The sequence below is a fragment of the Lathamus discolor genome, chromosome 13 (assembly GCF_037157495.1).
Source record: "Lathamus discolor isolate bLatDis1 chromosome 13, bLatDis1.hap1, whole genome shotgun sequence".
Lineage (NCBI taxonomy): Eukaryota > Metazoa > Chordata > Aves > Psittaciformes > Psittacidae > Lathamus > Lathamus discolor.
In genome coordinates, this window is record NC_088896.1 from 7,028,594 (window position 1) to 7,052,242 (window position 23,649).

General features: G+C 40.8%; 2 protein-coding genes across 7 annotated transcripts in view; one reads left to right on the plus strand and one right to left on the minus strand.

Moving 5' to 3' along the window:
- Positions 1 to 14,079, minus strand: part of MBTD1 (mbt domain containing 1) — a 36,091-nt gene extending 22,012 nt beyond the window's left edge. The window contains exons 1-6 of one of the 6 annotated variants that reach the window (XM_065693998.1): positions 13,799 to 14,074; positions 11,767 to 11,955; positions 5,969 to 6,170; positions 4,708 to 4,847; positions 3,755 to 3,869; positions 3,583 to 3,668 (exon numbers count right to left, since the gene is read on the minus strand). In XM_065693998.1, coding sequence (XP_065550070.1) covers positions 3,583 to 3,668; positions 3,755 to 3,869; positions 4,708 to 4,847; positions 5,969 to 6,122 — 495 coding nt within the window. In that variant the 5' untranslated portion in view covers positions 6,123 to 6,170; positions 11,767 to 11,955; positions 13,799 to 14,074. Of the gene's footprint in view, positions 1 to 3,582; positions 3,669 to 3,754; positions 3,870 to 4,707; positions 4,848 to 5,968; positions 6,171 to 11,766; positions 11,956 to 13,798 lie in introns of all 6 variants that reach the window. The other 5 variants (XR_010615839.1, XM_065693996.1, XM_065693995.1 and 2 more) reach the window with 5 other exon arrangements.
- A 299-nt stretch (positions 14,080 to 14,378) lies between these two features.
- Positions 14,379 to 23,158, plus strand: UTP18 (UTP18 small subunit processome component). The gene is made up of 14 exons (XM_065693382.1): positions 14,379 to 14,850; positions 15,014 to 15,138; positions 15,244 to 15,339; positions 16,476 to 16,555; positions 16,836 to 16,921; positions 17,539 to 17,664; positions 18,061 to 18,235; positions 18,569 to 18,669; positions 19,306 to 19,396; positions 19,714 to 19,837; positions 20,696 to 20,870; positions 21,490 to 21,632; positions 22,314 to 22,373; positions 23,017 to 23,158. Exons 1-13 carry the CDS (start codon positions 14,521 to 14,523, stop codon positions 22,336 to 22,338), a joined length of 1,677 nt encoding a protein of 558 aa, XP_065549454.1. The 5' UTR covers positions 14,379 to 14,520; the 3' UTR covers positions 22,339 to 22,373; positions 23,017 to 23,158.
- The last annotated feature ends 491 nt before the right edge of the window (positions 23,159 to 23,649 follow it).

The following is a 23,649-nucleotide window of genomic DNA, read 5'->3' on the forward strand; positions in this document are numbered from 1 at the left end:
GAAATGCCAGATTACACTGCTGTCCTGAACTGGTGGTTTACAGTGTACTTAGTATACTGCTCCACCTTTGTCTTTTTCACTCATTGCGAATATTAAGGGAGGAAGACTGGATCAACCAGGGCTATAACAGCCATCTTCCTTCATGTCTTCTCTGTCTTCATCTAATTAATCAATCAATGTTTGCACAGTGCTATAAAAACCTCAAAAAGCACTGTGTAAGTGCTGGCTGGAAGGGCAACTCCGAAGTCTGGATTGGCATAGTGTGAACTAGCAGAACCATAATTTACAGGTAAGAACAAATTTACCTTTCAGACTCGTGACGAAGAGATCCACTTCATGTCACTCCCAAACAAGGAAAATCTGGTTCATCACTTCCTGCTCCGGGAGATGAACTGGGAGGGTTTATCTGTGAGTGGCAGCTGCCTTCTCTGCAAGGTAAGTTGCAATCAGGAAGGTCCTATTTGACAGGAGCGCCTAAAGGCTACTTATCTCCGTGTGCCCAGTTGAGCAAATACCTCGGGGGTTAAATAATTGGCTTCTGAAGGTTTTGGATGGCACTGACATTGCCATGATTTCAGACTTGAAAACTTCAATCAGAATTTTAATGGTAAAGTGATACTACAATTCCTTTAGTGCAAGGATACTACGTCTAACCTTGTGTGTGAACAGAACCCCAACAAAGGGCAATGCCGGAGAAGACAACGTGCAAAACGTTAAACAGGAAAAGTTTAAAGCAAAGCACTGCCACCTAGTGTAAAATCCAGGAACAGCTCCCTTCGAGCAAAACATTCCTTTATATATTTATTTTTATAACAAAGAAACCAGGAGAATCGAAGTATTTCAGCTCAGAATAATATTCAACTGGAAGAAAGACTGAAAAATTCTTAAGTTCAGGAAACATGCATCTCACTAGCAACAGAGAGGAAAAGAATAATGACTAAAGTTGTACATTAAGCAGTACTGAAAATGACTCAAAGCACTGCATTTGCTTTTGTTCCAGGAATGCTTTGAACTAATGGAAGCAAATATAGAAAAAAGTAGAAACTGTTTGGAAGAAAGTGAAATTGGAATGGAGGTTAACAATGATTAGAGCGCATGTGACTAAGCTATAACACAATATTAAAAACATGAAACTAAGGAGTTTTCCTCCTTGTATCAGCTACTGTTGTGTGTCTGATGAAGGCAATTCAACACAATCAAAGAAAATAAGAGGTAGAAGGTGCACAAACGGTAGTTCTGGCTTTGCACAGGCTTCCTACATGACATAAACCAAAGCAGCTTCTCTACTTCAGTTTACCAAACTATAAAGGGGGTGTAATTGTACTACTGCTAGTGAATTTTAGTACTGTACAAAGCACTCAGTCTGGGATGATGTTAATGGGGAAGTACAAAAAAAAACCCCACATTAAACACATCAAAAGACTTTGAAATTCTCTCATACAAAGAAAGAGATAGAACTTCAAGATTCAAATGTGTTAATTCTAAAATGTAACTGTTTTAAATTGAAGAGGAAATAATTCTCCAGGCAAAAAAAAGAACTGATCTGGAAAAATTACATTAGACCTGAAATACTGGTATGCCAGGTCATTACAAATAAATATATCAATAAGCCAAATCCCACATCTCATAATTCGCTTAATTTTTCTTTATTATTGATCCAATGTTCCCTACCAAACATCCACATAGATACACTCAATGTAACTAGATATATATTTTATTTAACAACAAATTTAAGTGTATGTTGTAATTTTCCTGTCACCTCAAAACTTTTCGTTTTGAACAGAGTAAATTTCTATGTTCATTCTCATGCACACACACAAGATGTGCATGGAATCCATAAAACTAACAAACATCAGTACAAACTTTTATGAATCAAAGCAATACAGTACTCAGAAAACAGGAATAATCTTTCCAGACAGACAAAAAGAGTATTGTTTCTTTTAATTATCAATGGAGAATGGGGGAGAGAGAAGGATTTAACAAGAGATTACTAATGTCTTTTCAGATTCCGAATGGTTTAAGTAATATCTTTTTCAAAGAAATAATTTCTGTAAAACTAAACGCAAATAACACCTTCAATACTAACTAATGCCCACCAAAGAAGCAGAAATCTCCTAAGGAGTCTGCAGGAGTTGAATTTTACTTGTGTGAAAAAGGAAAACAGGGACAGAAAAGAAACAACATTGAGGCTTAATGGCACTGTTGCCACGTAGCTTGTGAAAATATTCAAGGTAAAAATGTGAACATTAGTATTGTATCTGCTCACGTTATTGGCATACCATTTGACTTGGTGAAAGCAGTAAGAAAGAAAAATGAACTCCTTGTAAATTATGCTATAATGGTCCATATTGTAAGTGACCTAATGCTATAATGGCCCATATTATAAGTGACCTAACTATTGCAGCTGTATCTAATTAAGGATGCCATATATCATGAAGAATTTGTTGTAATGGCACAGCCCACATTATCAAACAATATATTTTGATACTTGCTTATGAAATCAGTTATTACAGCATGTACATAACAGTGGAAACAAAGTGCAAATGTGCTTACTTCAGCACACGGAATTTGATACAAGTTCATGAAGCTCTACTAATGCAAGGCTCTGTCCCGGGCAATGGTGAAGGCCTCTGAGCATAAATAGTGCTATTCAGAAAGAGCCAACTGCCACAAGCTCTCAACTCCTACTGATTTACGGCTTGACAGGGCTCAGCATGAATTCCAGAACTGGACAGAAAATGTGTGTCTCTTCTCCCTCACGGAAAAGTTCCATGAAACAAAATGTTTGTTTTGATTGCAGTTTTCATCAGATCATTTTGAGCAACATAAAACTTTGGTAAGAAGATGAACATTTCAACTTCCCAAATAAAAAGTGAGAAAACATGTCAGAAAGTCTTTTCTTAAGAAACAAAGTCCTGACAATGTTTAACGAGATCTAATAATTGGAATTTATTAAGCACATTAAGGACAGATGCTGCTAAATATTTTCCTCATTCCTAATTACATTCTATAATAACTGAGAATTCTTTCTTTGGAATTTTCTAACTCTAAATCAGAGAAAACAAACCTCTAATATCAGATTTATAAAAAGCCTTTATTTTTCTCTATTTCTACACTACCTGGCAGCATGACTCGCAGAGAGACTCTCACTAACCTAACTAAAAAATAAATCTCAAATACAAATATGCAACCAAAAGATCAGTGCAACATAATGGAGCAAGCTTGATGCAATCTAGAAAGCCTTTTGTAACTGTTTCTAACACAGCACGAATTGCTTTGTTACTCTATACTGCATTCCATGATTTTGCACCTTGAATAAATAACTTGATACATGTTTAAGAATCCTTTTATGTTGCTTTGATTATGGCAGCATCATAAGAGTAAGTGATGGTGTTCAGAATGGTTTTAAAGGACAGATCAAAATCAAAAGTAGTCACACTAATACAATTTAGAAGTTTCACAGTCAAGGCCATGAAGCCTATTTGGATATGAATATTTTGCAAAGCTTAATTACAGAACTAACAGGGACTCTCTCTCTCATGCACACACACAAAAGGACAGCACATACTGAAAAATACTTACATGTTTAAAACAGGTAACAGGAGCTGCTGTAAAGCTATTGCTATTGATGTAGTTACCCCAGCTGAAACCTTCCACAGGGACAGCTGCTAAGAGAAAGTTATTTTATTTAGGAAGCTGCTAATGAATCTTGCCTTACCAAGAATTTGTTTCAGCTCTGTTCATATGCAATTACCTGCTTTAGTCTTTGCCTGGTTTTGTAAAGTTGCTTGGTACTGAGCATATGCTGCTAATTTAGCCACCAAAGGTTGTTTCTGTAGAACTTTAGCCTTCTTTGTTGGAGGTTTACCCTAAAACAAAAAAAGCTAAGTAAATAAAGTCTTTTCAAACTCCCATCAGGAACTTTCCATAGGTCTGTAGTGTATCTCTAGTAGATTTAACTAAAATTAGACCAACATAGAATGGAACTTCACTAAGTATCACAAAATTACATATAATAATTAGTAAGTTTAAAAACCAACAGCAAAGAACGTCCAAAAAATGCCTTTTGTACTAGTATTCCAACTTGAACAGCATTATAGATTCACTGTTGTTTACCTGAAAAAAAGATATATTTTAAAAGCAGGTCAAAAGGAAGAACTTATTATCTAATTTATACTTATGGCATTTGTTGCAATAAACTTGAGATTGGATATAATGGTATTTTTTGACATTTCTATCTCTTTCCTGCAATGTTATCAATACACCTTTATGATTACTTAATATTTTAGGTGAACAGACCAGACCCCCTTTTGCAAATCGGTATATTCGAGAGCACCCCCAAAACCAAATCGCAAGAATGCTACGTAAATCTTCATGCTTTCTAAAGCCAGAGAGTATCTTGGGTATGACATGCATGGAATTTCTAGTCACTACATTGCAGACTGAAGATTTTTCCTCATCTTTTTCTTGCAGAAGGGCCACTGCAGCAGAAATGAAATAAGGAATCAGTATTCTCTGTAATTTGCTCTGCTTATGAAAGCAATTTGTTTGTTACTAATACAGTTCTGGCTTACAAAATCACACATATGAAAATTTCAATGTGTAAAGAAACTTGACTTATCTTAAAACAGCTGGCAAGTTTTACTGATGTAGACATTTTATGAATACAAGACTATAATAAGTATATAAAGAAAATGGTGTCTGTACCGCTACCTGAAGCCTGGCCAGAATGCTGGCCTTCTTGGAGTTGGATGAATAGCTTCTAGAGCACGATACACTGCAGAAGCGTTTCGTTTTAGAGTAAAAAGCGTCACGGACACCAACCATTCCACACATCTCGCATGTAGCTGATCAGGAGAGAAAAAGCCAAATGTTGAGAGTGTAATAAAGACCTCAGGAAAAATATCAGAAAACGATGCGAGGAAGGTCCCGTAGGTGGCGCCACCAAACAGTTTCTGAGGCTTTGAACATAAAGAGAATTGCACCAAATCCCTGACTTAATAAGAACACCAGCACAAAAGTCAGTGAAACACTACGAACCATTGGTGAAACGGTTCCTCCTTTCTGCTCCCTATTAATTTTGTACTGTTTGCAAAAATGAATGACCCAGCTAAAGCAGATTTCTGTGTTTCCATGGTTCTCAAATGTCTGCTTTAAATCTGGGTCTGCCAGTCTTGATTTCCTCTAAATACTTCCTACCCGCAATGAAACTGGATCTCTTTTCTGAATCATAAATTATATAATATTATCATTATATGTATTATGTATACCTAAAGTACCCCAGCCCACCACTTCTTCTAGCTGTAGTCACATGCTTTAGAGGTTGGCAGCATCACCCACCGAGTTGTTCTATGATGAATAAGAGTTTGTGGACCAACTTATGCCAATGAGACAATACCGAGATCCTACCCATAGAGCGCTCTATTAATCACTAATGATTCTGGCTAAAATATTTTTTCACCAATGATAAAAATAATCCCTTCTACAATTCACAGTGGGTGGTGAACAGGTATACACTAACAGACTTCATACAGTAGCAGTAATGAAGTCTTCCTAGTATAGGAAGAAATGTATTTTAACATATTGTATATATAACAAACGGTAGAGAGAATATATGCCCAAGCACAAAGAACATACTAACATTTTCCTCAAAGCTCAAAAAGCAATGTACATAAGAACATACACATGCATGGGCATATATACACAACACACAGTTGAAGGAAACGCGGATGTTCCCATTCTCTTTCTTTCCTCATGGCAGGTTTCAAAATCTATCTAATTTCAGTTTAGCTAAAATCAAACAATTCCCCCCTCCCAAAACAAACTGTATTTTCCCTCTGAAAACAAACAGGTATTTTGATCCCATTCCAATTAGGGCCAACATCTGGGATTGGACCCTCACAACTTACAGCACAGGTTTAAAAAGCATCAATATCAGACTCCTTGTATTCATGCACCACCTACTTACCCATGCCAGATTTGCCATCTGGATAAGTATAGACCTGTCCATTGTTCTTTATAATTGGGAGACTGGAAGGCAAAGGAGCAACCTCCTCTTCACTCTCATCTGAACTGGAGCTGCTGCTGGTGTCCTCACTACAACTATCATAACCGTCAAACATCCCGAATGAATCACGTCTTTTCCTTTCTGCACGTGAAGTATGTTCTGTCTAAAAATAAAACAAACAAAAAAAAAATACCAAGAATAGCAGAGGATTCTGAATGCAAATATTTCCAAAAGTCAAGCTTAAAAAGTTTCAAAGGTCAGTCAGCCTTCAAAAGCAGATGTAATATAACAACCTGCTCTATGAGCACAGAGATATGAACCATATATTGCCAATTAAATTAGTATTGGTATACTACATGGATATTAAAACCAGCCAATTTTTGGTATTATGATACCAAGGAAGAAAAATCTCTCTCACAATCCACTGAGAATACACAGTAGCAGCCCATACATTTCCTTCCTTGGTATCTTCAGAGTTCATTAAACCTGATGTGCTGAATAATGACAGCCACACAGATCTTATATGCAAATGAGTCCATTCCAGATGGCTGCAGCCAATTTCACTAAAATTCATTCATTTGAGAAAGCTGGGCAGAGAAAAGGCAGTTCAACCAAGAGGGCACTTATGCCACAGGAACAGAAATGAGAGCGTATCTCTGCTCTCCTGGGCTTGTGGGGTTATCCATAAATCACCCGGCTTCCCTGTGATTCTATGTCTCACGTGCAAGTCAGGAATACCTCTCTACCTCACAGGGATGTTCTGAGGATTAATACATTAACAACTATGAAGAGCTCAGTTACTATGGCAATAGAGTCTGTATAAATGCTGAAAGATAGAAAGGTGACTAATTTGCCACTGTCATACAAAAACTTGTTACATAACGGAGTTTTCCTAAAACCCCAAAAACTAAGGTCAAATAAAACCACACAGTTTGGAAGAATGCATAAGAGTGAAGCAATTTCCAGCAAAGACACTGAAGTATAAACAATGTCTTTGCTGGAAATCACAAGACATTGAAGTATAAACACTTTTTTTCTGCTGCACATCCAATACATGCATTTTAATACAGCGTGAATTTTCACTTCATTAATATCTTGCACAGCTCTATAGAAACAAGGCTGAAGCTACACAAGCTGCCTTCATTAAGCTAAAAAAAAAAAAAATCAAAGCATTTCCATTCTTCTCAATAGTATTTACTAAGTTTGAAAGGAAATAACAGATAAAGAGAAGACAAAGGAATTCTACAATAGAAACACAAGTTGGGAGAATGAAGTACAGCCAAGAAAAGAGAAGAAAATATTATGAAAGCCTTTGCTTCTACTTCCTTTTCCAAGAGCTAATTTTATTTAAAAGCCATTGTGGACAGAAAAATAATAATGCTGATCGGACTTTCGCTTCTCAAATTGCACTTGGATTCATAGCTTTAAGATTTCAGCACAGTAATTCCCCAAATCCCTTTCCTAGAGAGTATACGCCTGAACAACTTTATTGTTGGATCTCATCCGAGCCTTTTCCTGCCGTGCTATCCCTTTATTATAATATTCTCCATTCTCCTTTGCAATTTGACTAAATCCTATTATGGAAGGATTTCCTTATAGTTAAAAGGGAAAACCTGGTTTCCACACTGATCCAATCCTAGCATTCAATTAAAAGAAGAAACAAAAAAACCCCAGTAAGCACAAAAGGTTATGCAATAAGGTAAACAGATTTAACACACTTAAATCTGCTCTGAAACAAAACAACAATAAAAGTCAGTGCAATGTTAATTATGCACATGTTGCTCAGCCAATGAGTCAATGATATCAAGCCCCATCAAAACTTAGCATAGGGCATAACTTGACAATCCCTTGAAGGAACTGACATCTGCCTGAAGCAGCAAGGGTAACAATCACAGTCATTGGAGGAAACACTGGGTGATGACAGAACAAAACCTAGTCCTGACCTGCGCTGGCAAGGAGTGATCCCGGTGCCCTATTACTGATGATGTGAGCCATCAAGAGACAAGATCAGTTATTTGTTTGTTTGTGCACGTGTGCATAGATCAAGGCAGAAGTTGAGCACAACGTTGCCATGGATACAGTGTTCTGCCAACACTGCCAGTAATTTACAGATCAGAACATGAAGACTAGTCATCATCCTCACGATTTCACAAACTCCTTAATGTCTCACAGTATTTAACTTCCCTTGACCACAGTCTCTGCTAAGAAATAAAACGCAGTATTACATGAACTGTTCACTATACCAGAACATCAGGATGCCTTCTACAAGGGCAAGGAGTGACAGAACAAGGGGAACAGGGGGGAGGTTTAGATCAGACATTAGGAAGAAGCTCTTCCCTGTGAGGGTGCTGAGGCGCTGGCATAGGGTGCCCACAGAAGCTGCGGCTGCCCCATCCCTGGCAGTGTTCAAGGCCAGGTTCAACAGGGCTTAGAACAACCTGCTCTAGTGGAATGTGTCCCTGACCATGGCAGGGGAATGGAACTGGATGAGCTTTAAGGTCCCTTCCAACCCAAACCATTCTAGGATTCTATGATTACAGATGGGTTTCAGAATCCAGACAATCTCCTTTCTTCTTCACTCAGCCTTCATAAATCAGCTATTTCCCTAGAGATTAGGGCCTCATAGCACATAAAGGAATATTTCAGCCCTTTAGTGGAGGCATCCAATTTTCCATTGGAGAACTCTGGACTCACATGGCAGTTCTGCTTTGCCCAGTACTTTGCTGGCAGTGGTCTGAAATGATGTAGCAGCTCAGAAGGAACAGATGTGAAGCCCATTCCCAGTCCCTCTAACTCCCAGTACTACAGCTGAGAAACTCTCTAGCCAATACTGCTCCCAGGGCAAGCTGGGAGGTGGAATGGGAAGCTGGAGGTGAGACCAATGGCACAGAAAGGAAGATGGCCTACTGTAAGCAAGTGGAAGCATGGTACATGATTACAATCGCAGATACCATCAGCAGTTAGCTCTTTTGTGTTCCTTTTCTGCATCACATATATTTAGAACCTCAAAATTACTGCCAAGCCCTCTTTGCCAAAATATCCCCAGAGGAGAAAGAAAACATTTTCTATATGTAAAGTTGGACCCCCTACTAAGATAATAATTCTTCAGCATCATACAAATTCCTAAGTAACAATCACCAAGTTTGTTGCATTTAATGACAGTCAAAACAAGCCTCATGTAACTTTTCTCTTTATATTTGGCCAAAGTGTCTCAGTTCAAGGTATGAGTGAGCCAATACTGCAGCTTTGGTTATTGTTTTAAAAATCAATAGAACATTTGTGTTCAAACTTTCGCCTGAAGATTACCTTGCTTGCCAGATCATTTAAGGAAGACATTTTTCATTTACAGCTATTATCTGGACGTCAGTTCGGGGAAAACTACTCAAAATATATTTTGAGAGACTTGGAAAAGGTATATTTTTTCCAACAAAAAAATACTAAGTACTTTGTGCACAGAAGTAGGTGGAAGCTAGTGAAGGTGACATGCAAATACCTACGCTGGAATTTTGCTAGAGCAGATAAAAACGTATCTATTTTGATAATAAAAACCACCAACGTTCTTTTTAACCCATGTTGAAACACAGCATTTGTAGAAACAAGGGAGCACCATGTGGAATCTCCAATAACACTTCCTGCAGAGTTTCGATGGAGTTTGCAAAAGAATAGGACCTCTAACATCTGAAATGGAAAAAAGCTGGCGCACAGCTCTGAACTCAAAGGTCAAAATAGGAAGGACAATATATGCCTCAAACCAAGCCATAACAGAGATAAAGCAGCTGCTTCAGTAACAGCAGCAGCTGGCAATCCCTGCCTTGCAAGTGATGAGCAGCAGCATGCCTTACTAGCTGACTAGCAGTGCCTTGTCTGTCTGACCATGGTAGCTATGGGACCTCTGAGAATGGAGGCATCAGAAAGAACAGTTTATTACCTGCAAGGTGTTCCCACTGAATTCTGAGACACTGTCCATGAGAATGCAGTCCTTTACTCAGAAAAGCCACCAGAGATTAACAGTAGCAGTAACTTAATCTAACAATTACAACCATGTTTCACAATATAGGCATACAAGAGAACAAAAGAGTTTCCTACTCTCAGGAGCTGGATTTAGCATTAAGAATGACAGTCAAAATCATTTCCTCAAAACTGAACTGGATTAGTGTCCCTCAGTGAGGGAATAGCACCCTGCCTATCTAAAAAACAGGGTTTGTGCAAGAACCTGGCTTACTATAAAGCACAGAACCTTGTAGCTGGTTAGTACCAAAAGAGTGGCAGCTAAACCCCCACTAGCAGAATCTACCCGTATGTTAAGCAGAATCAATGCACAAACAAAAGAACGAGGCAAACTTTCAGGCATACTTGCTAAGACTTATTTTCCTAGTAAGATTACCAGTTCCTCAACAGGGAAGATTTTTAAAGAGCAATAAAAGCTCCCGGGTAAGCACGACTGGCAAATGAGCCTGTACCACTATTTGCTTGGGGGTTTTCTTGCATACTTTTCTTTATTGAAGGGGTGGGTGGGGAAAGGAACTCTTAAGAACTGCTTTCTTATTCTGCCCAACTTCCCATTTTCCTGTTCTTCCTCTCCTCCCTGTGAATACTTGGCAACAATGTATTTTTAAGATAGATTCTTAATTAACCATTACACAAGGCAAATGGCACGATAAAAGAATATACTTAAAGAAACCGGTTTCTCTAAAAGCAGTAAGGCAACTCTAAATAACTAGTTTCTCACCCTCTTAACACATAGTCTTATATAGATATAATTGAATTTGATCAGCACATTGTATCATACATTCTCTACTGCTCTTTCAGCACAAAAAAAATGGTCACAAAGGGTGAACAATGCATAGCCAAAACACCATTTAGTGTCAGTTAGACATCAAATACTTACTCAGAAAATTGTTTTAGTGTCTTGATGAAGACTATGCTCAAGCATTGGCAAAACTTAAGAGAAAGTGTTTTCAAGGTGAAAATTTGCTATACAAAAAACCCCATTATTAAATAAGCAAATCTCCTGCCCCCAAGTAAGTGCATCCTGGCCAAAGCAGGATGATCCACAACCACAGAAAGGTTTTAAACCACTCAAACCCATTGTTGTTGTTAATACTGAGTTCATTCAGTGCTTGAATTCAGCATGGCACAATTCGGAGCTTGAGTACATGAGCTATAACTAAACAAAGGCCTACCAGCACCTATACAGATAGGCATCACTTTCTATATTCAGCTCTAACCCCCAGAAACATGACAGAAGTATGGACAGATGGTATCTGAGGCCAAGGTCAACAGTGAGGTCACCACAACCTTCAAGCCAAGGGTCCGTGTTAAGACCGATTTACTTTAATCACATATCCTTCACAGATAGTGCATTTCCCATTGTGGATTTCCAAGTCGGCATTAAATCTGATGCACAGCTTTTGTTTTCCAAAGTTCATGAAAGTTTTATGCTACAAGCTTAGTTTTAGCTCTGGATGTCAGCATTAAGGAAATAAGACGAGAGAACTAATTTATTACAACTCTTCTGAATATAAACTGCCCAAAATAATTTACCGTAGTAATCCTAGCTTGCCCCCTGTGGAACTGAAATCTAATTGTGCCTTGTAGCATGACAAAAAAGGAAAATTCAAACATGGTACCAACTTAAAGAAAACATACTTTCAGCTTTTGTTAAATACAAACAAACAAAAAAACCCCAAAGCTAAACATCTCGGGATTCCTGGAAATCAGAACCAACCAAACTTACTTTTTTTATACAAGCAACTCACCTCTATCTGGAAATGTGCCTTCCACTCTTATTATAAGTAAAATCTCTGCTGGAAAATTACAGAAATGTTTTTTCCTGTCTCTTCATTTGCTATGTATGACAGCATTTTGTCTGAAGCCAGTTTCTGCTGTTTGCCAATGGTTTTGTCCATAGCCTCTTCCCCAGAGGGTTTCACACAAGAGGGGAGACTCTTTCATAAAAAAATATATCAAATTAGCAGGCGATTTTGGAAGGGGGGTGATGATTAATATGTGAAATAGCTGAGCTTTGAGAAAATTGAAAATCTTTTACAAACTCCATTATGCTTCTACAAAGCTTTTGCAAGAGTATCTGGAAGAGGCAAATACTTTGCTTTAAACACTGTGTTTCCAATAAAAACAAAAGAAAGCAAACTAATATAAAAAAAAAACCCAACCCAAAAAACACCACCAACCCAAAACTAAAGTCTTCAACACCAGAATTCATTCCTTGTGCTCAGAGCCAGATTCAGCAAAACATTATACATGCCCAGTGAAACTTACCTGAGAAATGAAGGTATGCAGTAGTACTTTGCAGAAGGTATCAAAAGCCTTGCAAAATTGAATCAAATTTTAGAAGGTAAGAGAAATGAAAGCCAAAGAGAGGGAACTTTTGTATACATTGTCATCTAGTTCTTCTTTAGGGAACAACAATGAAGAGAATTCTTAATTGCAGTCTACAGTCCTGTGCACAAGCCTATATGCTCTCAACACCACCACCTCAACTATTCTTGTGGCATGAACAATAACTACCACTTAGGAGAGCATACATCTCTGCTATGCTTCCCTACAGCTCACATTCCACACTTCCCCAGTATGATCCCTAGGCAGAAACAACGAACAGAGACTGCTGAGCTCTGAACAGTCAGAGCCTTCTTAAAGGAATATATTGGTTTAGTGCCCATTTGATGATCCTGATTGGACTCAGCCTTTTTATTGCCCTTCCTCACCAGCAAAACCAGACTGTTATAAACAAATGCAACGAATGAGCAAATACAGGTTCTCAAACCTGCAAAGTAATTTTAGTTTTATATACAGAAGACTGCCCTGCAGCTTCAACTGCTTCTAGATGTGAAGAAAACAATCACAAGGGCTGCCACCCACATTTTAAATCATTATTTTCAAATGAATTACTTTTTCACACGCAGTAGTTTCTAACCATAATCAGCATATGCTTTCTAATAGGACTTTTTTATTTTAAAGCCACACTGGTCAGAAATTGCTATACTTTAAAACATTCCCAGGAACAGCCTGAAAGTGAAACTGGTTTCACGGGTTTACAGCTCCTCGCACCGAGAACAAAGTCACGATACTAATAGTCATTAAAATTACATAGAGGGGGGAACTGGATGCAAACAACCCTAAACTTCTGAAGTGCTAACATTCAAGGATATTCTACAGGACTTGAAATGTGCACCACTGGAAAACTAAACCTTAAAGGCTTTATCTACAGAAGGAAGTTGCTGAGAAGCCAGCACCCCGGCGGATCACAGCGAGAACCGCGTCCGAGTGCGCCTGAACCGCTCAGGACGAGCCTGCCCGCAACTTTTCCCTGTCGATCCCGAGAGCCGGCAGGAAGCAGGAGGAGAGGGAGGAGAAAACCCCAGCGCGGCCCGAGGGGCCGGGGCAGCGCTCCGCCCGCACAACAAAGGGGACGCGCCGCTGCCCGCCCCCACGTGCCCGCGGCCCCTCCGCGGGTGACAGACCGGCTTTACCCCTCCGGCCCCGGGGCACCGCACCGCACCGCGGAGCCCGCCGCTGCTCCCCGCAGCACGGCTCGGCTCCGCGGGGCTGCCCACAAGCAACTTTCCGCGGCCCCGCTCCGCGCCCCCTCACAGAGCCGCGCCGCCCCCCCCCAAACCGGGGGTGCTGGGGCTGCTCCCCTCACGCACAGGTACCGCGGCCGATCTGGGGCACGGGCACCGGCCCCGCAGGCTGCCCTCCGCCGCTGTCTTCAGGCGGCGCAGGAGCCGCTCGCCCCCTCAGCGCTGCCCCCCCCCGGGCTGTGGTACTCACCAGGTCCTTTGTGTTTTCCATCAGGCCCTCATGGGCAGGAGACGCCCGCTGCCTCTGCCCCCTCCCCTCGGCTCGGCCCCCTCCGCCTGCCGCCTCCCCCTGCGAGGGGCCGGGCCCGGCGGGGCAGGAGGCGGCCCGCAAAGTTCAGCCTCTCAGCGCGCCGGAGGAAGAGCCCCAACTCCGTGCGCCGGAACATCAACAACATTAGCATGGCGGCGCTGCGCAGGCGCGGCGCCCGGCCCGCAGCGCGCAACCATTGGCCTTCAGCCTGGTTGGGGCTTCCTCGCCCTCCGTACAGCCCTCTGGGGGAAACCATTCGGAAATAGGGGGGGGGAAGCTCGGCTCAGGGGCAGAAGTTGAGGGAGTAAAAGCAGCTCCGCCGACGCTCCTTTTGCCTTTGGGTGAATGGCGAAAAACTTAGGGCAGCCCCGGGCCCCGGTGAGCGGCGGCTGTTGTCACACGGGAAGGGGAACCCTCCGTGGGCCCGCAATGGAGCGGCCCAGCCATGGGCCGCGTCACGCGGAAAGCGGAGTGAGAGGGTGGAGAAAGACAGGCAAAGAAAAAGATCACGTGACCGTGCCTTATGGAAGACGAAAGCGTCCGGAATCACGTGGGCCAAGGAGGAGCAGCTGGACGAGCCTATCACACCCCGGGAGCGGGGCCAGGAAGGGTACATATAGGAGTGTCACGTGACTGGCGAACACGCGTTCCGGTGGGCAGAGATGCGGCACGGGACGGGGCCGCGTCGTGCGGGCCCCGCGGGCGGGAGGAAGAAAACTAACAGGAAAATAACGTCGAAAATGGAGAAAACGGCGAAAACAAAGAAAACGGTGACGCGGCGAAACGGTAGCGGAGCGGTGGCCGCTGCGGCTGCGGCAGCTGAGCGGGCGGCATCCAGGCAGGCGGCCGCGGAGGCGGCTCGCCGCGCCCGGCACCTGAAGGAGCTCTCCTGCGCGTCGGGTGCCGAGCGGGAGCTGGAGGAGCTGGTGTTCGGTGACAGTCTCAACGTGGAGGAGGATGACTTGCTGCAGTGCCTGGTTGGCCCTCAGCAGGTAGGGCTCGGGGCCCCGCGGGCAGATCTTCCCCTGGGCCTCACCTGAGGCCCGGACCAGGCGCGTTGTGGAGCTTCCTCTCTTTGTCCCTGCGTCTTTCCTCTCTGCATCTCCCTGTAGCTATCCGAAGCTGGGCTAAAATGGTCCCTTTGGTTGTTTTCAGCTTAATGCTCCAGAGAGGGAAACTCTCCAGGACTCCAGTGATTCAGAAGTAGAAAATGAAGCAAAAGGTAATTTACTGACAAAAAAGCCAGCCTGGGTGGATGAAGATGATGAAGCAGAGGAAAAGTAAGTTCAAGTTTGAAGGTAAGAACTGGATGTCACACTTAAGAGTAATAGAAAGCAGCTTCAGTGTGTGTAATCTTCATATTCTTATGTGGTTTTTCCCTCTAGTGTTGATATGACGCATAGGTACAGGAAAGACCTCATGAAAAGTGATGCTGAGAAGACACTTACTAAGAAAATGCTAAAAAGAAGGCTTGAAGAACAGTGAGTTTTGTTAATTTTATTTATATGAAATAAGCTTATGAAATATTCATAGAATCCTGGAATGGTTTGGGGTGGAAAGGACCTGTCACTGCGGGCCCTTATAAAAAGTCCCTCTCCAGATTTCTTGTAGGCCCCGTTTAGGTGTTGGGAGACTGTTACAAGGTCTCCCCAGAGCCTTCTCCAGGCTGAACAAGCCTGGCTCTTTTAGCCTGTCTCCAGAGCAGAGCTGCTCCAGCCCTCGCAGCATCTTCATGACCTCATCTGGTGTGCTGGGGGCCCCAGAGCTGGGTGCAGGACTGCACTTGGGGTCACATGAAAGTGGAGTAGAGGGGGAGAATCCCCTCCCTCAGCCTGCTGGGGACGTTTTGATTTGTTTGATGCTGTTTTGATGCAGCCCAGCATATGGTTGACTTTCTGTTCTGCAGGTGTGCATTACTGGCTCATGTTGAGCTTCTTGTCAACCAGCATCTCAAAGTCCTTCTTATGGCTGTTCTGAATCCAGTCTCTGCCCAGCCTGTAGTTGTGCCTGGGATTGCCCTGAACCCAGGTGCTAGACCTTGCGTTTGGACTTGTTCAAAGTCACTTTCTTCTTTACCTGCTGTATTTATATGCCCTGATTAAAGCTAGTTCTTCTTACAGTATCTGCAGTGCTTGTAATTCCAAACTAATACTGAAAATAGCAAATAAAATATGCATTAATGTTGTCTAGACTAACTGGCTTAATACTTGTTTTAGGAGAGGAGCATAAACTAATTTGTCTTCTAGGGAGTTACACCAAAGTTTGTTGTAGTGATACACTGTATTGTAAATAGTGTGATTGAAGATGCTCCCTTAGTATGGTGTATAAGAATGAGCTGAAGTAGAAATAACAAAGTAGATGTGTTTGGGTTGTCGTGGTATTAGCATGTATCACTCCAAAGAAGAGTGCTTAAATGCTTGGTACCAGTTTTGCTTTAGTTTCACATTTTGGAAGTCAGCAAAACACGGAAAGCTGAGTGAAATTTTTGCAAATTTGCGTAGTGTTGCGAATGATCCTGCAGATTGTATATCTTGTAAGTACTTGACACAGAGAAGGAAATTACTTTCTCAAAAAAGTTCTTTTTTCCCCTCTTTCCCCCTCACCCTTCTCTTGCTAGGTTTCAGCGAGCTATGGGAGGAGTTCCTGCCTGGGCTGACTTGGAAAACAGGAAGAAATCCAAAAAGACTGCAAGTGATAGTAAATATAAATCCATTACTACTCTAATAAGTGTTGCTGTGTTTTCCTATTCAGCTTAAATAATTATTTTCATGTTTTCTCAGTTTCAGTAGTGTGCTAATATGCTGCAAAAGTCAGCTTTATTCCTTCCTTCAGCATGCTTTGGTTTAATTTGTTTTTTAAGGAATTTCTGGGTTTTAATGTGGAAGTGGTTTTGGATTTAGTCTGTTCAATGCTATGATGATCGCTTGACTTCGTGAACGAAGATTTGGGAATGTTCAATGCACTTTGTTTTAATTAGGTGAGAGTGATGAAGATGATGATCTGCTACGCAAGACTGGCAATTTTGTGACAAATTCAGAGTCCCTGCCAAAAGGTATTTTGAAGGTAAAGACAAGCCTCATCTTTCCGCTTCAGTTTGACCTGTATGCACGCTTTGGCTTCCTTGTTGGTATTTGAGCACTAGAATTTGTGATTTTGTGAATTTCTTCTTCGTTTCTGTAACTGGAAACCTTGGAGGGTGAATAACTTGACAGATGGAACAGTTCATATCATGAAAGCATGAAACAAATTGAGATGTGTTGTTTGACATGAGAATTATTTTATGTACTATAAAGTGGCATCTTGTAGGATTTTAACCTCTGTATAGGATGGATATCATCCCACAACTTTGAGGCTTCTGAAATGGCCTTTGAGAAATGACAGCTTTAAATGAGTGCTTCTTAAGTGTAGCTCTGTCCTACAGCTATTTCAGACAAGTCTGAACGCAACTAGTTTTACACGGACTGTTAATTTCAAAGTCAGTAGAGTGGCTGGCTAGTTCATCTTATGTCTACACTGCTACATTGAAGCAACTTTGTCTATGTTCTACTTGTGCTGTCAAAAAGTTCAGCACTTGAGATCTTGCTCTTGCAGAATAAAGGACAATTAAATTTGCCGTTCGCCAGAATAAGCAAAAATGTCAGTTGCATGGGATTGTTTTAACTGCTTGCTCTGTGTTTCAGATGGGGATCTGCTTGCCTGCTAATCAGGAACGTTTTGCTAATGGAAGACTGGCAACCGTGCAGTTTCATCCATCTGCTCAAGTAGTCATGACTGCTGGACATGATCGATCCGTGTCACTCTTTCAGGTGAAGAATTTCAATCTATAGGATGTAAATGGCCTCTAATATGGAACTTTTTTTTATAAGTATACCTGAAGTAGCCAAAGGGGTTGCAGGAAAGAACAATGCAATGTAAATATTTCTGTTGGAGAAGCACAATAGAAGTGATTATTTGACCAAAGCCTGTGCAAGACAGGGAAGGGTAAGAGGTGTGAAATAACATCCAGGAAGGCTGGGAGTGCCTGATATACAGGGTGAAGAGCTAGAGCCAGGTTATGTGTAGATTGAGAAGAGAGGAAGAGATTAATGCTTCAAACTGGTGTATCTCTTACTGTTTAAGTCTCTTGTACTGGCTAGTTGATATGAATTTTCTATGCAGAAGTATTTGGTATGTTCCTTAATAGGATCTGTTTGTTTTTGAAGGTTGATGGTATAAAGAATCCAAAAATACAGAGCATCTACCTAGAGAGTTTTCCAATTTATAAGGCTTGCTTCAGTGTTGATGGAGAACATGTTATAGCCACTGGTACTCACCACAAAATGTTCTTTGTGTATGACATGATGAGTGGACATATCATTCCTATACAGAAAGTAAGAGGTACGTTTCATACCGCTGTAAGAGTCTGGGTGTAGTTGAAGCTGTCTCAAATACAGATGGATACAAATTGGCTTTAAAAGGAAATGCAGTGAATTGTTGGAGGTTGTATTTTTAACTTGTCTTCAGGGATCTCTACTCATGTACCTGTAGCTTTAATCTGGGATATTAAAAGCCAGTTATCACACATAAACAAAGTGGAGTTGTAGCTTTAGTGTGACAGTGTACTGCAGAAATGAAAAGCTGAAGCAGTCTTATTCATATGCATTGTACCTTTGAATGTTGAGGAAAAAGAGTAAATTATGCCCATTTGAAGTTCTGAATCTCTTTTTAAAGGTGTGGAGGAAAGATTCCTCAGAAGCTTCGAACTCTCTCCAGATGGATCATTTATGCTTGTAACTGGAACTTCAGGTTACCTTCACCTGCTGTCAATGAAGGTAGTTTCTCTTCATGGTTCATGTAGCTTCAGTTCCTTGGTATCTTTCCCCTCTTGAATCTGATGAGTTATGTTTAATCTTAAAAGCGATTTAGCTCTTGGTAAAAGCAAAGGTATGAGACTAAGGTATAGAGCTAAGGCTGGAGTTTGACAGGTTTTTAAGCTATCACTGGGAACAGTTGTATGTCAGTGTTGTATGTCAGCTGCTTGCATGAACACTGTGCTGGCAAAAGGAATGGTGTCAGCATGGAAACAGGCAACTGAGGGTGGGAGAAATATAAGACTGCTTTTTTGGGAGCAGTGCTAGTGCATGCTGGTGTACTGCATTCGTGAATCACGCCATCTACTGTGATTCATAATGCATACAGAATTTCTTCAGTTCAATTTGAAAATGCCATATGATGACAGCTGATTTCATTTTAAACTTTCACTAAGAAAAATACTTCTTTAAAAGGATGCTCAGTTCTGTAATGGAGCAATAACAAATTGAGCGTGGTCTTTAGGCCCTGAAAATGTTGATGTTGTTCTTCTAATGTCAGTGTAGCTAACTCAGTATTTTTGTGGGACAGGAGTATGGCAGCAGCTTTACTACAGATTTTTGGTAGAATCATTGTTACCATTGTTGTTCATCCTGTAGACAAAGGAACTGATTAGCACTATGAAAGTAAATGGAAGATGCACCGCATCAGCTTTCACTCCAGACAGCAGTAAAGTGTATAGCTATTCAAGTAAGTATTCTCTCTAACATCACTAATCATAATTGTATTTAAGTTGCATAAGTTATTCTAAGTCATTGTTTTACAAAGATGGTTAAAAGAGTATGCCAGTATCTGGCCTAAAAATACAACCAAATGATCAATCATTAAATAATAGTTAACTATTTTAGTATGCCTTTAGTTGTTTGGTTTTGTTTCTTTAAACAGCCTGTATTTGATAGTTGTAAATGAGATAATAGTTGTCATGTAATGTAATTCATTATAACAAAGTAGACAACGAACGTGTTCACTATATATGGTTTCTGTGATCTACTTTGCTTTGCAACCAGAGGAAGGTGAAGTTTTCATTTGGGATGTGAGAAGCAGAAAGTGTCTACACAAATTTGAAGATGAAGGCTCTTTGGAAGGGAAGTGCATCGCACTTTCAAAAAATAACCAGTATGTGGCATGTGGGTAAGTGACATGGATTTGACAACTTCCTCCTATCTCATCTAGAACTTCTTCAGTAAACTTACTGGTGGCTGGTGAGAGTGTGGGAACATGAAAGAAGTTTGTTTTTAATAAGGTCAGAGTAGATGAATATTGCCTCTTTTATGATAACCTAATTTGTTCTGTGTGTATCTAAAATAGCATAACACGCACCGCCAGTATCACTCCTAATGTATTACTGTTGCCATATATGGGTCTAGAAGCTAATTTTGAGATCATACTGACTGAAATCACAAATTCTGTAGCACAAATGTTGATTGAGGCTCTTCCCCCTTTTCTAGTTCTTTTCTAGGCTCCTAATTTGGCTTCTGCAAGATAGCATGTTAGCATTTGAAATGGTGCTTCAACTCAAAGCCACAAGCTTGAAAGTGTTTTCCCACATGTACTTACTAAGATGCAAGTTCAGCTAGTGTATGGATTCTTTTAAATCAAACTAGCACATATTAAGTCCAGTACGCATTTTCTTAGCCCACTGTAGAAGAGGAATTTTAAGTGAACTTTAGATGGTATTAAAAAAAAATCAAAAGCTTGCATCTTTCAGAGTCTTGTGATACCAAGCTCTCACTGCGTTGAATTGATACTGTGTAAGAGATGGGCTTATCAAAGCTCTCCACACTTAAGCATGTGTCTTTATAAATAAATAAGAATCCCAAAATATAAATTCCACTAAATACTGTTACAAACTCCAAAGCAGAATCAAGATCCACACAAAATAGCATTACAAACTTCAGTAAATGATTGGATATGTGACTATAAATAACAAGGTAATGTGTACTGTAAATGCGGCTTCTTGGTATAGTCTTTGTTAATATCTTTCTGTAGTTCAGCTTCTGGAGTTGTAAATTTATATACTACTGATGGCTGTCTCAAAGAACACCGTCCTAAGCCAGTCAAAGCCATAATGAACCTCGTTACATCTGCTACATGTGTGACCTTCAATCCCACCACAGAAATCCTGGCAGTGGCTTCCCGTGAAACCGATGAGGCTGTGAAACTGGTATGTGCAGCTTTAGTGCAGGCTTTTTGTATCTTCATCAGAAATGTTACTGGTGACATGACAAAACTGATACTGAGCAGAGATGTAGACTGCACGGTTTGCTAGACAGAGTGGATCAGTTCATGTACAAGATACTTCATAAGGAAGTGTTTTTCTTCAGGGAAGTTGTTCTGAAAAGAACATCTTATGGTGTAGTTTCCCTTTTGTTTTTCCCTTCTTAAAATGCCCTTATTTCAGTGGTGTAACTAGAGCTTGGCATAAAACGTGAATTTTCAGCAGCTGTTAACTGGGCTTACTGTGCGGTGTTTTCCATAGCTTATTCAAAATTTTGCCATACTTGTCAGAATTGCAGCCAACAGTGGAACTATTGAATTAATCAGAGGGTTTGGAAGCCTATTTTACTGCTTACATGTAGTTAAAAAGAAATGAGTTGTAATAACTGGCTTCGTCATGTGTTCTCTGCACCTTTTGTCTAGAACTCTATATGAGAGTGGTGTAGGACAGGACTGTAACTGAACATTTGAACATAACATTGACTTTCAATTTTAAATTTGTACTTTAATATGAATTTTAGTGGCATTTTCCTAATTGTTGTAACTAATGACCTGTTTCTCAATAGGTACACATTCCTTCATATACTGTATTCTCAAACTTCCCAGTGTTCAGAAGGAAACAGATTTATCTTGCTCAATCTATGGACTTTTCTCCCAGAAGTGGCTATTTCTCTGTAGCAAATAACAAAGGCAAAGCTTTGTTATTTAGGTATGTACTAAGTTAGGTTCATTAATCCCGGATAACATGGTTATATTTTGTAAATTGAGGCAGATTACTGGTAGATAAGGTTTGACGAATGAACTGAATTTTACCTGATGACTTTGCTGAGTGCGGAGCTGGCTTTCCCTTCTGGAGAACGAGGCTTGTTTGGCTGAATATAAGGTACTGCTGTAGACATCCCTACCAAACAGTCATTGTCCTTTTCTGAAATTAACAGGATGCAGAAAGGCAGATACAGGATGCTCTTCTCATGAGAAAAACAGTTCAGAGGATTAAAAGATGATCTGTGCTTCAGTGTTAACATCTGTGCCATCGTGCCATTGCTTTGTTCCAGTGTGAAGGCAGAATGAAGAGCATCTTTGGGGGGAGGGTGGCTGAATGCTGGCACACGTTGCTCAGGCTGTGGAGACTCCATCCTTGGAGATACTCAAAAGCCATCTGAACATGGCCCTGTCTCTTACCTCGGGGCAGCTTGCCTCAGGGCAGTTGTCTCTTGCCCTACTTTGAGCAGAGGTGTGCACCAGGCGACCTCTGGAGGTCCCTGCCAGCCTCAAAACCCATTCTGCCATCCTGCGAGTGCTGGTCAGGCTCAGTGAAGAAGTTGTTGCTTCTTTGTGTTGTTCACTCAACAGGTTTTAAATGTCTCAAGTGGTTTTTTCTCCCCTTCAGGCTGAAACATTATTCAGATTTTTAGAAGAAGATACAGGAGAAGATGAACCAGTAACTGAGGTAAAAGCACTAAAACTGTGACAACATAGTCTTGAGGAACCTTATTTTGATTTTGCTACCTCCACTCCTTTATAGCCGGCAGTAAGAATTTCTTGATACTGAGTAATCTGAAACTGTTCTGTCTGGAGCACTCATGGAGTAGGTTCCACATATGATGGGCAGGAGTCAGGGTTGTCTTCTCAATCTCTGCTTCCAATAATACTTTTACAGGGAGTTGGTAGTTCAACTAAACTGCTGCTCAGTCCTGTTGACAACAGTGTTAAAAATCTTAACATTTAAATCATACTCATAGGCACTGCTGTTAAAAATTGCTGTAGGCTGGCAGATACTTGGCTTGATCCTGTTATGAAGTCGTGAGACCACACTCACTTTCCAGCTTAGGTTACATAAATTACTGAAGTTAGAATCATAGTTTGTGTGCAGACAGGATTTTATTGTACACTTTAACCTCTTCTTGGGAAACTGGAAAGACCTGGAGCCTTGACAGTAATACAGTAGTTCTGTTAGACCCAAAAGTGTGTTAATGATTGAAAGCTAAACTTGGTCAGACTGGAAGCAGGTCTTCTGCCATGTTAAGCTTGCGTAAAATGTTGTGATGGCTAACTGAAGATACTAACTAAATTCTCTACTGATCTTTCCCTAGGTGTTGTAACCTGCAGATACAAGTGTGCTGGCAAAATCAAACAAGTTGTTTTTTATTTTATGTGGAAGCTAAAAAAAAAAAGTATTAATAGAACATGTGTTTTTTGAATGCTTTTCCTTAATAAATGTACCTGATAAATTTTCAGGCAAGTTGTTTCAACTTTTTCCAATGTTTTGTGTAAGCGAGTAGATTTTAATGGTTGGCGTTCCAGCTTAATGTCTAACAGAAATACTTCAATGTCTTCAGTTACTATAAGCATATGAAGTATTCCAGTACTGAAACAGAAAACATGATTTTTGTGTAAACTGTAACCTGTGCTCCATGCGTTCAGCTTGAGCTTTTCCATCGGCTGCATTTGTTTAAGGCTGTGTTGGAGAAGTATCTTGAAGCCTGGAGGAGCAAATTAATATGAAGCCCTGGTGATGCTGGTGGTGTGTGTAGTTCAGCTCAACTTACTGGGCCAACTATAGCCGAAAGCCAGCATAAACAAAAATGTGAGCAATACCACCCTCAGTTGTGCCTCCTAAGAGTCACAAAAACAACTGCTATGCAACATGGAATTCATTCCTAAGGAAGACCCCGTTCTTTCTGTGAAAGCAAAGCGTCCTGAATATCCGTCATGCTTGATTTTTA